Genomic DNA, 17,219 nt, shown 5'->3' with positions numbered 1-17,219 from the left:
TAATCAAAAATAATATTAATCTTATTAAAATTCAATGTTAATTAAATTGTATTTAAATGCAAATCATGATCCAGACTACAGCTGGGAAGCAAAGATCACAGACTAGCAAGAGCTGTGATCTTAGGGGAGAAATGAAGGGGTGATTCTCCAAAGCATCACAGTCTCAAAAAATGTGCGAAATGTGAAATGTTTGCCAACCTTTCTAAAACAGGACATGATCTAGCCAAGGAGGATGCCTTTGTGTGTGCTAGGTGTCTAGAGTATTAAGAAATTTGGTGCCAACTCAGCATTCTGATGAGCATCTATGAGAGCTTGAGGTGTCGGGTGAATGTCCTCAAAGTAATGTACACCAATATGAGAGGCCCATCAAGCTCTCAGCTGCCCAGCTCAATGACAGAGTTCACTCCTGTGCATCAGGCAAAACAGAGGCAATCTCCAAGGCAGAATGCACTGGTCCCAAAGGAACTAGTTATTGTTGGTGACTCTCTATTGTGAATAAAATTGGGAATATACTATGCAAGAAGGACAGGTGGAACAGGACCAGGGTATGTCTGCCAGGGGCAAAAGTTGATGATGTTGTAGAGCAGATATCATCTTTCAAGAGCACAAAAGGTGATACTGTTCTACATGTTGGCACTAATGACATTAAGAGTAGGAGATCTGAAGACTTACTTAACAAGTGCAGGACAATGTCTAAAAAAGTTGTGAGTTAGAGTTAAATTTGAAAATGTCTGAAATTCTGCCCAGACAAGACAGGAGGGAGTATATGATGAGAGCCTTGTCGATCAATTCAGCCCTGGAGAGACAGACAGCAGAGACTGCTTCTACAGGGATGGGGGTACACTTAAATAGAAAGGGTGTAAGAATATTTGCTGATGGTTTCGAGGCAGCGTTAGGCGGGTTGGAAAACTGCTATATTGTGGGGGGGGGATAACACAGACTAAAAGGTTAACGGTGGCTGCATGCAGAGGGGAAAGTGATTCTTGCACTGCTTCTATTAGAATGAGCAGCAGCCTGGAAAGAAAGGTAATGGAGATTTCCAGGACTGTTGGGAGTCATAGTGGAACAAGTAAATACATGGGCTGTGTTAGGTAACCAAGAGTAGGAACAGGTGCATGTATACTTGCATGTACACCAGTGCTAGGAGTATAGTTAATAAATTTGATGAGCTTGAAGTGCTAGTCAAGACACCAAAGGCAGATATTGTTCGGATAACAGACGTGGTATCACACAGATATAAGCAGGGCAGAATTGGAATTTGAGGAGTACAATGTGTACAGGAAGGATAAACAGGACAGGAAGGGAGGAGGAGGAGGGGTTATGCTGTTAGTTAAGAAACACATAAAATCTAAGAAGTGCATCCAATTGATGTTTATGGACAATGCAATGTTGAGCCTGTCTAGTGTGACATAAGCACTGGGAAAGGAAAAATGACAGTGGGTTTGTGTTATAGGCCTAATGAATCTGATGATTATAATGAGCAATTGTGCAGAGAAATAGAGTGGTCCAATAAATCAGAATGTCTTATAATGGGGAATTTTAACTTTCCAGATATTGACTGGAACTGGTCACTTGCACACTAGCAAGAATTTTATGGATTTATTGGATGACTGTTTTCTACAGCAACATGTTCGAGAGGCAAACAGAGGGAGTAATACTCTTGATCTGATTATCAGCAGTGATAATTGATGCATTAAGAATCTGCAAATAAAGGAACCACTGGGTGACAGTGATCACAATGTACTGATGTGGGAATTACTTAAAGATTTAACTACCATCAAGGCTAAAGGGAAGGGCTTTTGCTTTCGTAAAGGCGACTACAGAGGTCTCAGACAGTTTTTAAATTCTGTACAGTGGGATCAACTGATGATGTTACCAACGTTGAATTCTAAATGGGAAGCTTTCAGGGACTTAATTTTGGAAGCTACTAGGCTTTTCATTGCAACTAAGAAATACTGTTCAAGGTTTAGGCCTAAATGGATGTCAGATGAACTAATGTGGCTCGTGGCAGAGAAGAAAAATGTACGGGATGCATATAAAGTATCACGTGACAAAGAAGCCTATGGCAGGTATAAACTAGTCTGTAATTAAGTCACAAAGGAGGTTAGGCAGGCGAAGGCAGATTACGAGAAATCTTTGGCAAAGGATGCAAAGAAAAATAGCAGAGTTCTTGATTTATGTAAACTCTAGAAGGAAAGGGATGAATCAGATTGGACCACTTAATATTGATGGGTTGACTATGGATGTTTATGATAAACTGAAAGAGTATTTTGCAACTACATTCACACATGACGAGTTATTCAATGAGGGGAGTGCCAGAAGTTGATCAAACTCTAACAGGGAGCTAAGTGATTTTGTAATAACTGAGAGCAAAGTGGAGAAGAAATTGTTAAAGTTAAACATAAGGAATGTGACGGGATCTATCTAGTTATATTAAAGGAGGCAGCAAAGGAAGTAAGCAAACCGTTAGCCATAATTATGAGAGCTTCCTTGAACTCAGGGGAGGTCCCCATGGACTAGAGGTGTGCAAATGTATCACCAATTCACAAAGGAGGTTCAAAAGGTGACACAAGTAACTACAGACCTGTTAGTTTAACTTGTGTTCTGGGGAAAATAATGGAATTATTGCAGAATCATCTAGACAAGACTGCAGTAACAGTCAAGACATAGCATGGGGTTGTTAAAGGGGTGGGGTCTTGTCTGACAAATTTGATTGGATATTATGATGTGGTCACAAAGGAACTGAATGCCAAAAATAATTTTGATATCATATACTTGGATTTCAGGAAAGCTTTTGATACTGTTGCACCATGGAAGACTGCTGTACAAATTGGAGAAGTATGGCATTAAGGGTAAGTTGCTATAATGGATAAAGGGATGGTTGAGTGGGAGATGACAGAGAGTGGTAATCAATGGACACTGTTCTTCATGGACAAATGTTTATTAGTGGAGTTCCCTAATAACAATGTTGGGCCCATTGTTGTTTTGTGTATTTATCAATGATATTGATGAAGGTATATCAGGTTTAATGTCCAAGTTTGCAGATGATATAAAGGTTGACAGGGTTGTTAATGACAGTAAAGACAGTATGCTACCCCAACTGGATCTAGATAAGTTGGGAAAATGGGCTGAGAAGTGGCAACTGGAGTTTAACATTGACAAATGCAAAGTACTGCATATGGTTAGCAATAACCGAAGAGAAACGTACCAACTGTGTGGTACCACACTCAGGGAAGTAGAAAGTGAAAAAGACCTGGGGGTAATTGTGCAGTCAAATATGAAGTTCGCTGAGCAGTGTAGACGGGCTGCTAGGGCAGGTCACGGAGTCTTGTCAACAATATATAGGAATTTTGCTAGCAGGGACATGGAGGTGATTATCCTGTTATACAAGGCAATGGTCAGTCCAACCTAGAGTACTGTGTACAGGTTTGGAGGCCTCATTTTAGGAAGGATGTGGAGTTGCTAGAATGAGTATAAAGAAGGGCATCAAGATTGGTGAGGGGTACAAAGGGATGGTCTTACCAAGAAAGGCTTAAGTTCTGCAAATTGCAGTGCCTGGAGAGTAGGCACCTGTGAGGTGATCTGATTGAGGGGTATAAGGCCTTGAATGGGTTGAGCAAGCTGAATGCTGATGGAATTCTTCCTCTTGTTCAGACTAAGAACCTGAGGGGGCACAGTTTCAAATTGAGGAAAGATAGCTGTAGAATAGATGTGCGGAAATTTGCCTTTAACCAGTGGGTAGTTGATTGTTGGAACAGGCTTCCATCTTTTGTTGTGGAAGCTAATAGCCTAAATAAATTTAATGCTGAGCTGAACAGGCATTTGGAACGAATGGAGGGGGTGAAATTGGAGGGTTTTTTTTTTTGGCTGATGCTGCATAAGCTTGCTTTCTTGCATCGTATGCCTCTACTAATGCTAATGTTTTACTAAACATTTGCAAGTTATCCAACTTTTGATAATTAGCACATTCTAAATTTGTGCAAAACTCTATATACTTTTCTCATATTTGACTACTATTGAATCAATATTTAAAATGGTTGTATAGCAATTCACAATTTAATAGTTCATTTATAACTCTAATGCATTAAGGGCTTATGCCTCAAGCTGCAAAAGAGTTAGACTATGTATATCTTAGTGCACTTGCAGCATTAATACACAGCCAATTATAATTTAGCAAATATTTGCAATAGCGGCATCGTTTAAGTTACATCTCATATTGTGAATATCTTCACGACGAGTTGCCATGACATTACACTACTTCGAATAAGTAATGCTTCACACGAAGGAGAAGACTGTTGTTACTTATTCTCAGTGGATACCACCACCCAGATGGCACCGTTTCAGGCTATTTGGCCCTTCTTCGATGGGTGGGTACCTACCCATCCACTGAAATATAAGAATAAGTAACAACAATCTTCTCCTTCGGGTGAAGCGTTACTTATTCGAAGTAGTGCAATGTCATGGCAACTCCTCGTGAAGATATTCACAATATGAGATGTAACTTAAACGATGCCGCTATTGCAAATATTTGCTAATTTATAATTGGCTTTATATTAATGATGCAAGTGTACTAAGATATACATAGTTCATTTACATTAATACTTACTGATTTGTGCACTTATTGGAAATACTAGGAATTTTATTCTACTTTTTCGAAATTTAGAATTACTAGTTTTGTCTAGACTTCTAATCATACAGCATATATTTGAAACTAATATCATCTCCATGAGGTAAGTAAGCCTTGGAGACATTGGTACATAAACTTGTTTTTAAATTCATGTATGCTTGCCTTATCTTCAAAGAAATAATTTTTTTATCCCATAAAATTATGATCATATCCAGTAGCGCTAATAAAGATACACAATATCTTGACCTTAAATAATAATGATATGGTAAAACATTGTCATAACACTCATAATAACACAATTCATTAATATGTTGCTTATTAACATTTTTTGTGATAATAATGGCAATGAAGAAATAATCAGCTTTCTAAAATTTCAAATAAGCACCATGTTTATCAAAAATTTTAATTCAATGAATGTTTTTTAATTAATGAGTATTTTCAGTGTATACCTTTTTCCTCTTTGAATTATTTCGCTGTTCAGCAACTTCTTCTTCACTCTCAGTGCCACTATCTTCTGAATCAAGATCGGTGGAAGAATCCTGTGAACGAGACTGCCTACTTTCCATCATTTCCTGATACAGCTGCATGGGGTCCTCACAGTTAGTATTCCTAAAAGCAATTATTTGAAAACCTCTTCATAAAACACATGCACAACTAATTATTTAATACTTGCAATGAAAAAAGGAAAGACATGCTGCTATACTCAACACGTATAAATCTGTATGTATATATATATTTTTTTTATTTATTTTTAATGTCTTATATAAAAATTGTAACAAAATTTAGCTCACTTTTATTATAACAGTATTTTTTTGTCTGTTATTACCCTGAATGTTCACTAGCATTTACTGCACAATAGATTATACATATTTATAATTCTCTCAAATAGTCAAATTTTTGTCTTAGATGGAATCCCCTTATTTAATGTCAGCAAGCAATTAATAAAATTTAAGAGTAGTTGTGTAGTTGCCCAGTTAGTGCATGACTGTTGACACTGAATTGCAGGTCATAAATATCATCTCCAAAACGGTAAATGAAAACTAAACGAAAACTAGATTAAGGATATGTAAAGATTAGAAACCATATAGCAACATATTATAACTGAATGGGACATAAAAAGAAAGATGTATTAAAATAAACTAATGAACAATTTAAAAGAATAGAGCTGTGTAAAAAAAGAAGACAGGGTTGTCAAGGACACTACTGACACTATGCTGCTGCAACAGGATCTGGAAAGGTTGAGCAGATGGGCTGAGAGGTGGCAAATGAAGTTTAACATTGACAAATGTAAAGTACTACACATGGGAAACAGCAAGCCCAGAGAAACGTATCAACTCTGTGGTACTACACTGACAATGGTAGAGTCTGGAAAGGTTGAGCAGATGGGCTGAGAGGTGGCAAATGAAGTTTAACATTGACAAATGTAAAGTACTACACATGGGAAACAGCAAGCCCAGAGCAACGTATCAACTCTGTGGTACTACACTGACAGTGGTAGAGAATGAAAGGGACTTGGGGGTGGTTGTGCAGGCAGATATGAAGTTCTCTGAGCAGTGCAGACGCTGCAAGAGTAGCTCATGGAGTATTGTCAATGATATACAGGAATTTTTCCAGCAGGGATAAGGAGGTGATTATTCCATTGTATAAGGCAATGGTCAGGCCACACCTAGAGTACTGTATACAGGTCTGGAGGCCTCATTTCAAGAAGGATGTAGAGCTGCTGGAACGAGTACAGAGAAGGGCAACAAGATTAGTGAATGGAACAAAGGGGTGCTCTTACGAAGAAAGGCTTAAGTTTTGCAAATTACAGTGTCTGGAGACTAGGCACCAGCGAGGTGATCTGATAGAGGTGTATAAAGCCTTGAATGGTTTAAGCATGCTCAATGCTGATGGGGTTCTTCCTCTAGCTCAGAAAAATCACCTGAGAGGGCATAAATTCAAATTGAGGAAAGACAGATGCATGATAGACGTGTGGAAATTTGCCTTTAGCCAGAGGGTGGTTGGTAGGTGGAACAGACTTCCATCCCTTGTGGTGGAGGTTGACAGCCTAAATAAGTTTAAGGTTCAGCTGGACAGGTATTTTGAACGAACAGAGGGGTGAAGTGAAGTGGGTTTTTTTTTGGCTGATGCTGCATAAGTTTGCTTTCTTGCATCAAATGCCTCTGCTAATGCTAATGCTAAAGACTTAAGGGAGCACACAAGATAGCACAAGATAGCAAATTGTAAATTAAAACTGTTCCTGAAGCTTAATATTACTTTGCAGATCTTCATTCAGTGAATGGTAATGGGGACTGTGGTATGACAAACGTTATTTGCCATCAGATTAAACCTACTTGTTGGTGGTTGAACAAAAAAAAAAAGGGGGTTATGGCAGTGGTGAGGTGAAACTATACAGACTTGAGAGTTATCTGATAATGAAATTTGTTGGAATTGTTTAAAAATAACCAAGCATCCAAAATGGTATATAGGTGCCTGATAGCAGCAACATTAATCTGAGCACAGATGATTATCATTTCAGATATCCATAAATTTGAGTGGAAGGTTGTAATAATCTTAAATTTTAAAATTATATTAACTGCTTATTGATATTAAATAAGAGGGCTCTAATTAACAGAAAGCTTCAGATACCTAAAAAAATATATATTCTGCAATCATCATCATCATCATCAGCCATTTTCAATCCACTGCAGGATGAAGGCCTCTCCAGCAACTTTCCAGTTTGTTCTGTTTTATGCAATGGCCATCCATTTACTATCCACAAACTCATGGATTTCATCTATCCATCTCCACCATTGTCTTCCAGGTTTTCTTCTAGCTCCTCTTGGGTACCATTCTGTTATTTTCTTAGTTCATCTGTGATCATGTCTTTGCACTATGTGTCCTGCCCAAGACCATTTTAGTTCTTTAGTTTTGATAAGAATGTCCTTTACTTGAGTTTGCTGCCTAATCTATGTGTTTCTCTTCTTACTAACAGTCTGATTCCCAATATAATTCGTTCCATTCTTCGCTGTGTAGTTCTCAGCTTCTCTTCCATTCGTTTGGTGAGTGCCCAAGTTGGGAAGGATACATTGGTTCATTTTTTTTACATTTCAGACAAACTGGGATATTGCTCTTCAGTATGTGACTATATTTCCTGAATGCTATCCATCCAAAATTTATTCTTCTCTTGACTTCCAGCCATTTATCATTATTACAGCTAATAACTTGTCCCAGATAAGTATATGACTCCAGCTTTTCAATTACTGCTCCTTCAATCATTATGTCCCTTTCTGTGGCATACTTGTTCATCATTACTTTTGTTTTAGCCATATTCATCTTTAGTCCAAAATCCTCATTAACTGTGCATAACCGATTAAGATTAAGATGTCATCTGCAAATTGTAAATGGTTTAGGTACTCTCCATTCACATTGACTCCTTTCTGCGACCAGTCTAATCTTCTGAAAGCTTCCTCAAGGGCAGCAGTAAACAGCTTCGGAGATATTGTGTCTCCTTGTCGAACTCCTTTCTCGATTTTAAATTTGCTACTGTCTTTGTCTAGTCTAATAAAGGAGATAGTGTTCTCATATATTTTCTTAAAAATCATAATATATGAGGTATCTATGCCTTGTCTTTCCAGTGCCCGAAACATTGCCTTATGCTGTATGGAGTCAAATGCCTTTTCATAATCCACAAATGCCAGGCATAATGGTGTTTTATATTCATTTGCTTTCTCCATTAGCTGTGATATTACGTGAAGGTGATCCATAGTTGAGAATCTTGTCCTGAAGCCAGCTTGCTCTTTCGGTTGATTCTCATCAAGTATTCTTTCTAATCTGTTAGTAATGACCCTTGTGAACAACTTGTAGATGTGGGATAACAAGCTAATTGGCCTATAATTTCCAATTTCTAATTTATCTCCTTTCTTATGCAGCAAAACTATGATTGCATTATTCCACTGCTTAGGCGTCACACCTTTTCTAATGCACTTTGTGAAGACCCTTGCCAGTTTTTGTGTTGTCTCTTCCACCCAATTTTAACAACTCGACAGTAACTTCATCTTCCCCTGGGGCTTTCTGATTCTTCATTTTCTTCAATGCATGTTCTACCTCATCAGGAAGAATATCGGGTATATTGTATGTGTTGCGACTTTGCAATCCATCTTCTCCACTGCTGGCATCATTCCCCTGCTCCTTGTATAATTCTCTATAGTAGTCTTCTGCTATTTGAATTATGCCTTCTCTGCTTTTTATAAGTACACCATCGCTATTCTTCAGTTTCAGTATCATTTGTCTTTCTGTATTACTGCTCATGGCTGCTGATTTAAATCCTTTGTTTTCCCTTAATGCTTGTTCTACTTTTCTTGTGTTAAATCTTCTTATGTCCTCTCTGAGTCTCTTTCTAATGGCTTTGCATAACTCAGTATACTCAATTTTCTCCCTGTCAGTGTTTTTCTTGCTTTTCATTTGTTGTCTTCAGTTCATCATGACAAGTGTTTCTTGACTAATTTTTTCTTCTTTGGATTTCTTTTTCCCTATAGGTTTCTTGGGCTTTACCACTTTCAGAAAGTTGTAATATTCCTCGTCGATATCTTGGTCCTGAGCAGTCTGCAGAAGCTCAAACCTGTTCTTAAGTTCCAGTACATACTGCTTTTTCTCCTCTTCTGTTATATCAAAGACCTTTGTATTATTTACTTGAGTCAGTTTTTTCCTTTCCTTTCCTACATCTATATCAAGTGTGCATCTTACCATTCTGTGATCATTTCCAACATTTACTTATTCAGGACGGTAACATCATTCACAATATATCTTCTGTTAGTGAGGATGAAGTTTATTTCATTAGGTGTTAATTCATTTGGAGTCTTCCCTGTCCACTTTCTGTTCACCCTTTTCTTGAAAAAAGGGTTCGTTACTGAAAATTCTTGAGATTCTGCAAATTCCACAAGTCTTTCACCCGTTTCATTTCTTTCACCAATTCCAAAATTTCCTATAGTTCCCCTTTCTGCACTGTTTTGTCTCTTTTCAACCTTAGCATTGAAGTCCCCCATAATGATAGTGTAGTGGGTTTTCTGCTTGTCTAGAAGACTCTCAATTTCGGTGTACATTTCTTCAATCTCTTCATCATCATGGCTCGATGTTGGTGCATAAATCATTATAACCTTTAGCTTGTATCTCTTAGAAATCTTCAGTATTAGTCTTGACACCCTTGGTGATGTATTTTTGAATTCCAAAATATTGTTTTTTATATATATATATATATATTTTTTTTTTGTTTTTTAGACCAGAAACCAAACTCCACTTTCGCTCCTTTCACTGTTTCCATTGGTGTACAGCAGATTTCCACTTGATAAACTTATAAGTGATTCATTTCTTCTTGTTTCAGCCAAACCAATGATATTCCAATTCACATTTTCTAGTTCCTTTTCCAGCTCTAATATCCTGTCGTCACCGATGAGCGATCTTACGTTGTAACAGGCCAAGTTCAGTTTCTGTGAATGGCAGCCTGGTCGTACCCAGAGGTTCTTAGCACCCTCTGCTCCCACTCTGATCCTCTCGCTGCCGTAAGAGGGGGAGTGAAAGCCACTGGGGACTGAGGGGGGCCATTTGTTTTGCCATGCTGTCATATGCTGGAGGGTTTGGTGTTTTCCTCTTCATGCTGACCAAGCATCTTGAAGAGAACCATTCGACACGTTCGTTGCCACCTAAGTGAAGTAACAGGGCTTACCATTGGGAAGGCGTGCACGAGTGGATTTTAGGGAGGCAGGCCAAACGGACTTCTCCTAAATCTTCTGTAATAGAAAGATATTGAATCCATCAGTGTTTTACACTTAGTGTCTGATAACAGACAGAATGTTCCCCTCTAAGCCACTGCATAGAGCTTAGGAACTAATTACTGCTCTCCAAATGTTTATAATTCATATTTTCCTTAATACTGTAATATAACAGTTGAAGAGACAATATGCAATGTAATTCTAATTCTGGTTCCTTGAAATGCATATATATGTAATATGTTATTCTGATGCCTTAGCATTAGCATTAGTAGAGGCATTTGATGCAAGAAAGCAAGCTTATGCAGCATCAGCCAAAAAAAAAAAAAAAAAACCCACTTGCACTTCACCCCTTTGCTCGTTCAAAATACCTGTCCAGTTGAGGCTTAAACTTATTTAGGCTATCAACCTCCACCACAAGGGATGGAAGTCTGTTCCACCAACCAACCACCCGCTGGCTAAAGGCAAATTTCCACACGTCTATCCTACATCTGTCTTTCCTCAATTTGAATTTATGCCCTCTCAGGTGATTTTTCTGAGCTAGAGGAAGAATCCCATCAGCATTGAGCATGCTTAAACCATTCAAGGCTTTATACACCTCTATCAGATCACCTCGCTGGTGCCTAGTCTATCACTGTAATTTGCAAAACTTAAGCCCTTTCTTCATAAGAGCACCCCTTTGTTCCATTCACTAATCTTGTTGCCCTTCTCTGTACTCGTTCCAGCAGCTCTACATCCTTCTTGAAATGAGGCCTCCAGACCTGTATACAGTACTCTAGGTGTGGCCTGACCATTGCCTTATAAAATGGAATAATCACCTCCTTATCCCTGCTGGAAAAATTCCTGTATATCATTGACAATACTCCATGAGCTACTCTTGCAGCCCATCTGCACTGCTCAGAGAACTTCATATCTGCCTGAACAACCACCCCCAAGTCCCTTTCATTCTCTACCACTGTCAGTGTAGTACCACAAAGTTGATACGTTGCTCTGGGGTTGCTGTTTCCCATGTGTAGTACTTTACATTTGTCAATGTTAAACTTCATTTGCCACCTCTCAGCCCATCTGCTCAACCTTTCCAGATCCTGTTGCAGCAGCATAGTGTCAGTAGTGTCCTTGACAACCCTGCCAACCTTTGTATCGTCTGCAAACTTGGATATTAAGCTTGATATACCATCATCAATATCATCAATATTATAAATAGAGAAAACAATAATGGACCCAACACTGAGCCCTGAGGGACTCCACTAATAACATTAGTCCACGATGAGCAGTGTCCATTGATTACCACTCTCTGTCTTCTCCCCCTCAACCACCCCTTTATCCATAGCAGCAATTTGCCTCCAATGTCACACTGCTCCAATTTGTGTAGCAGTCTTCCATGTGCAACAGTATCAAAAGCCTTTCTAAGATCCAAGTATATAATATCAAAGTTATTCCCTGCATCCAGTTCTTTTGTGACTGCATCATAGTATCCAATCAAGTTGGTCAGGCAAGACTTCCCCTTAACAAAACCATGCTGTGTCTGAGCTATAACTGAAGTCTTGTCTAAATGATCCTGCAGTGCTTCTTTAACCAGTGCCTCCATTAATTTTCCTGGAACAGACGTTAAGCTCACAGGTGTATAATTACTTGTGTCAGCCTTTGATCCTCCTTTGTGAATTGGGGTCACATTTGCACATTTCCAGTCTATGGGTACCTCCCCCGAGTCCAAGGAAGCTCTCATAATTATGGCTAAGGGTTTGCTTACTTCCTTTGCTGCCTCCTTTAATATAACTGGATAGATCCCATCCACCCCGGGTGCCTTTCTTGTGTTTATCTTCAACAGTTTCTCCTCCATTTTACTCCCAGTTATTTCAAGATTCTGTAGCTTACTGCTAGAGTTGAATACACCTCTGGCATTCCCCTTGCTGAATAACTCCTCATGTGTGAATGTCGATGCAAAATATTCATTTAGTTTGTTAGCTACCTGAGCAGGATCATCAACAGTTGACCCATCAATATCAAGTGGACCAATCTGATTCATCCCCTTCCTTCTAGAGTTTACATAAGTAAAGAACTCTTTGCTGTTTTTCTTTGCATCCCTTGCCAAGGATTTCTCGTAATCTGCCTTCGCCTGCCTAACCTCCTTTGTAACTTGGTTGCATATCAACTTGTATCTATCATAGGCCTCTGTGTCATGTGTTAATTTGTAAGTATCCCATGCATTTTTCTTCTCTGCCATATGCCTCATTAGTTCATCTGACGTCCATTTTGGCCTAAACCTTGAACAATATTTCTTAGTTGGTATGTAAAGCCTAGTAGCTTCCAAGATAAGTTCTTTGAATGCTTCCCATTTTGAATTTGCTGTTGGTAACATCATCAGTTGGTCCCACTGTATAGAATTTAAATACTGTCTCAGTCCATCGTAGTCGCCTTTACGGAAGCAATAACCCTTCCCTTTACCCCTAATGATAGTTACCTCTTTGAGTAAATCCCACTTCAGCACACTGTGATCACTGCCACCTAGTGGTTCATTTATCTGCAGATTCTTAATGCATGAAGAATCACTGCTGATAATCAAATCAAGAGTATTACTCCCTCTAGTTGCCTCCCTAACATGCTGATGTAGAAAACAATTATCCAATAAGTCCACAAAAGCCCTGCTAGTGCGTGAGTAACCAGCCCCCAAATTCCAGTCAATATCTGGGAAATTAAAATCTCCCATTATAAGACTCTCTGATTTACTGGCCCACTCTATTTCCCTGTACAGTTCCTTATTATACTCATCAGAGTCATTAGGCCTATTGCACACTCCTACTCTCAATTTTGATCTCCCAATGCTTATGTCACACCAAACTGACTCAACACTGCACTGTCCAGCGATGTTGACTGGCTTCACTTCCTTGGTTTTTATGTGTTTCTTAACTAATAGCATAACCCCTCCCCCCTTCCTATCCTGTCTATCCTTTCTGTAGACGTTGTACTCCCCAAATTGCAGTTCTGCATCCCTTATATCTGTGTGACACCACGTCTCTGATATCCCAACAATATCTGCCTTTGATGTTTTGAGCAATACCTCAAATTCATCAAATTTATTTACTAAACTCCTAGCATTGGTGTACACGCAAGTATACCTGCATCTGTTTCTATTTTTAGCTACCCTAACACAACCCATGTGTTTACTTGTACCGCAATGGCTCCCAGCAGTCTCTGAAATACCATGCATCTTGTTTTTCAGGCTTCTGCTCATTCTAATAGAAGCAGTGCAAGAATCTCTTTCATCTCTGCCAGTGGCTACTGTCAATCTATTGGTCTTTGTCTCCCCCCAAGCTAGCAGTTTTCCGACCCACCTAACACTGCCTGGATAGCATCAGCAAATATTCTTGCACCCTTTCTATTTAAGTGTATCCCATCCCTTTAGAAGCAATCTCTCCTGTTAACAAGTACAGTCCAGGCTGAAAAAAATTCTACCCCTTGAGCCTTGCACAATCTTTCCAGGGCCGAATTGATCGACAAGGCTCTCATCATATACTCCCTCCTATCGTGTCTGGGCAGAATTGTAGACACTTTCAAATTCAACCCTAATTCTCGGCTTTTGTTCAACAGTGACCTGTACTTGTTAAGTAATTCTGCCGGTCCTTGAAATGATTCTGCCGGTCCTTGAAATGATTCCTTGAAATGCATATATATGTAATATGTTATTCTGATGCCTTGAAATGCATTATATATGCATTTCAAGGAATCAGAATTAAGAAACTGTAGCTGCCTGTGACTATCTAGTTCTGCTTTGAACTTGACTAAATCTCCACTTCAACTACTATCATAGGCAATTGATTCCAATGATTTACATTGCCCAGAGGTAAACTTCATGGTCCAGCTCCAGATTTCTGCTACTCTCTAAAATTTAAAATTTTTGATTTCTAGTTTTTGTTTCTCCTAGCAGTAAAACATACCTCCCTCGTTCATTTTGGTAATTCTCTTAAGGGCCTTATATACTTCAATCAGGATCTTTGAGATGTCTAGGTGCCAAACTTTGCAGTCTGCACCCTCTAAGCTGTTCTTCATGTGGATATCGATTAGTCCCCTCATCAATCTGGTTGCCCTTTTTTGAACCCTTTCTAGAAGGTGTTTCTTAAGGTATGGCCTGAAGAACTAGAACACTATATTCTAAATGTGTCCTCACAATTACCTTATATTAAGGCAGCATTTCCAAACCTGGGGTCAGCATACCCTTGGGAGTCCATAGACCAGTTCCGGGGGGGGGGGGGGGGTCTGCAAAATGTTCAGAAGGTATCAAGTAATATGTGTTGGTTTCTTTACTCCAAAAGCTACTTGTCATATTAAGACTTATTAAATTTAGTTAGTAACTGCTTCTACTGGATCTGCTGTATTCTCTTCTTCTACACCATGGAAACCAGTGCCACAAGCCCATTCTCTTTCATTTGTTCATATTATGGCCTTCATGCATACAGTACTTGTGTTGAACTCCAGAAGTCCTTCACCCCACTAGCAAAGAATGAGCAACAGTTACACTTCGCACACAGATGCAAATCGCATCGCATCATTCCCAAAGGCTTCCGTTATAAGGCTCCCTTCAATCATGCTCGTATGAAAAGCACCTGCTTCAACTTCAGTCTCCAAACCTTGAAAGTGTGGATTAGCTACCTCCACCTCGAACTACAGAGAGCTGGCTTCAACAAATCCAGATTCATGCAGGAGCTAAGATGTTTGATCTCCTCATCAGCATTCTCAAGTCTAATTCACACTCTTTGCTGCCAGGCCAACCGTGTGTCTGATGCTTACCGCTCTCACCAACGTAAGTTTCTTAACCTAATTAGAGAGACTCACTCTTTAGGAGTGCACATGCATCCTACTGGCAATGCTAATTTTGTCCTAAATCTTAGCAGCAAACAATTGACCTCTGATCAGACCCATCTTCTCGCCTCCGGTATGAAGTTTGCCATTCTACTGTTGAGACTGCCAATCACGCAAATTGCCATGGGAGTGGAGGCATCCTTAGCCCACCTTCCTGAAGAGACTGTTAACAACATCCACTTCAGGACAGCTTCTAATTCTTCAGCGTACACAGCCTGCTAACCCCAACCTCAGCTGCCGACAGCACGCTGCTCTTAACTCCATCAAGAAAGTCAAGATCCTGTCGTCCTTCCCGCTGACAAGGGACACTGCATGGTTGTATTGGATCATTCTGAGTATTTGAACAAGGCTCTTGCCCTCCTGATCGACTATAATGTCTACGAACCTGTAGACCCACCCATCAAGGTCTTGGGGCAACTAGAGCCAGAGGTTAACAAGTTGGTTTGCGAGTGGTTCAAATCGGGGAAGATCTCAAGGTCAACGCGTTGGCAGTTGCATGCCATGGGTTGCCAGCTCCCGCAACCCATGGCAACCCATGGGTTGCCAGCTCCCGCAGTTTTACGGCCTGCCAAAGGTGCATAAGCCAGGTGTCCCTCTCTGGCCCATCGCCTCCTGTTGAAATTCACCAAACTACGAGCTATCAAAACACATTGCCCGTCTCCTAGCGCCCCTAGTGGGAAATCTTGTCCACACTGTCTCCAACAGCAAGGAGTTCCTTCGACTCATCAAATACCTTACAGTTCCTGTAAGATCATGGTGTCCTTTGATGTTGTCTCCATATTTACCTCCATTCTAGTCCAACAGGTCGTCGTATGTGCCAGACAGCGTTTAGAGAATGACCCTGCCTATCGGATAGAACATCACTATCTATGGAAGATATCTGTGCAGCCCTTAACCTGTTTGTCAAGCAGTGTCATCACATTTGGCAATTCTCTCTACAAACAGATAGACGGTATGGCTATGGGTGCCCTTGTCAGCTCTGTCATTGCCAACATCGCAATGGAGGGGTTAGAGGGATGCATATTCCTGAACCCACTGATACCAATCACCATGTGGTGCAGGTATGTAGACAATATTTTCACCGTCATCCCCCGAGGTTCAAGTGCAACGCTATTAGAGTACCTTAATTCCCTATCTGTTTCTGCTTCCACTGGCTCTGCTGTATTCTCTTCTTCTTCAATGTGTTTATTTTCTTAAAAAATATACTAATAGACTCAATGAATTTCGTTATAGACCATTACTTATTTTCGATACGATTAATATATATAAATCTATACATATTTCAAATAATTTGTTCTTTTTTTGGCAAATTGACGAAAAATAAAGTTACTATTATATATCTGTATAAAAATAAGAATAAAGTTGAGTTGTTTCACACTTAAAACTGAATTTCCTTTTCAGAAAACCCAGTGTCCATGCATATATATACTTTGGTCTTCAAAGAAAGTGTATCACCTAGGAATTTCACATTTCTAACCCTTTTTCATGATGGTATGTTACTTTAATGACTAGCATCACAAATAGAAATATAAACAAAAGATATTTATTTATAGTTAAGTCAAAGCTAAGTAATATTTGACAGGTACTCTCAAAATATTCCAAAATGAGCATTTGCAACCTTTACACAACAGTTTTGGTAAACATGACAATTATGCTGAAATGTTATCAGAAGCCCTCAATTTGCTTCAGTTTATCATTTTAAATGGAAAACAAAATGAAAAGTTCACCAGGTGCAAACTAATATTTAGTTTAACCACCCCTGGCTCCGGTGACAGCAGCAGCAGCACACCATCGAGGAATTGACAAGATCAATTTCTGAAGATTATCAACTGATAGTTCATAGTTCCAAACACAAATTATGGCTTCCTGAAGTTCATGAAGGGTCTTTGGTTTCTTTCTGGCAACTGCAGATTCCACACGATGCCAACAGTTTCTACAGGATTCAGGTCTGGGCTGTTTCCTGGCCATCTAAGAGTTGTAATGGACTGTTC

The 17,219-nt window shown here is 39.4% G+C and overlaps 1 protein-coding gene across 1 annotated transcript in view; it reads right to left on the bottom strand.

Annotated features, from left to right (window-relative positions):
* BRWD3 (bromodomain and WD repeat-containing protein) overlaps positions 1 to 17,219 on the bottom strand; it is a 279,424-nt gene that overhangs the window by 36,044 nt on the left and 226,161 nt on the right. The window contains exons 27-28 of the mRNA XM_090380158.1: positions 5,598 to 5,678; positions 5,077 to 5,236 (exon numbers count right to left, since the gene is read on the bottom strand). Of these exons, the coding sequence (XP_090236284.1) occupies positions 5,077 to 5,236; positions 5,598 to 5,678 (241 nt within the window). The remainder of the gene's footprint in view (positions 1 to 5,076; positions 5,237 to 5,597; positions 5,679 to 17,219) is intronic.

The sequence above is a fragment of the Mastigoproctus giganteus genome, chromosome 8, assembly GCF_048544385.1.
Source record: "Mastigoproctus giganteus isolate SK-2022 chromosome 8, ASM4854438v1, whole genome shotgun sequence".
NCBI lineage: Eukaryota > Metazoa > Arthropoda > Arachnida > Uropygi > Thelyphonidae > Mastigoproctus > Mastigoproctus giganteus.
This window is presented reverse-complemented; position numbering and strand designations above follow the sequence as displayed.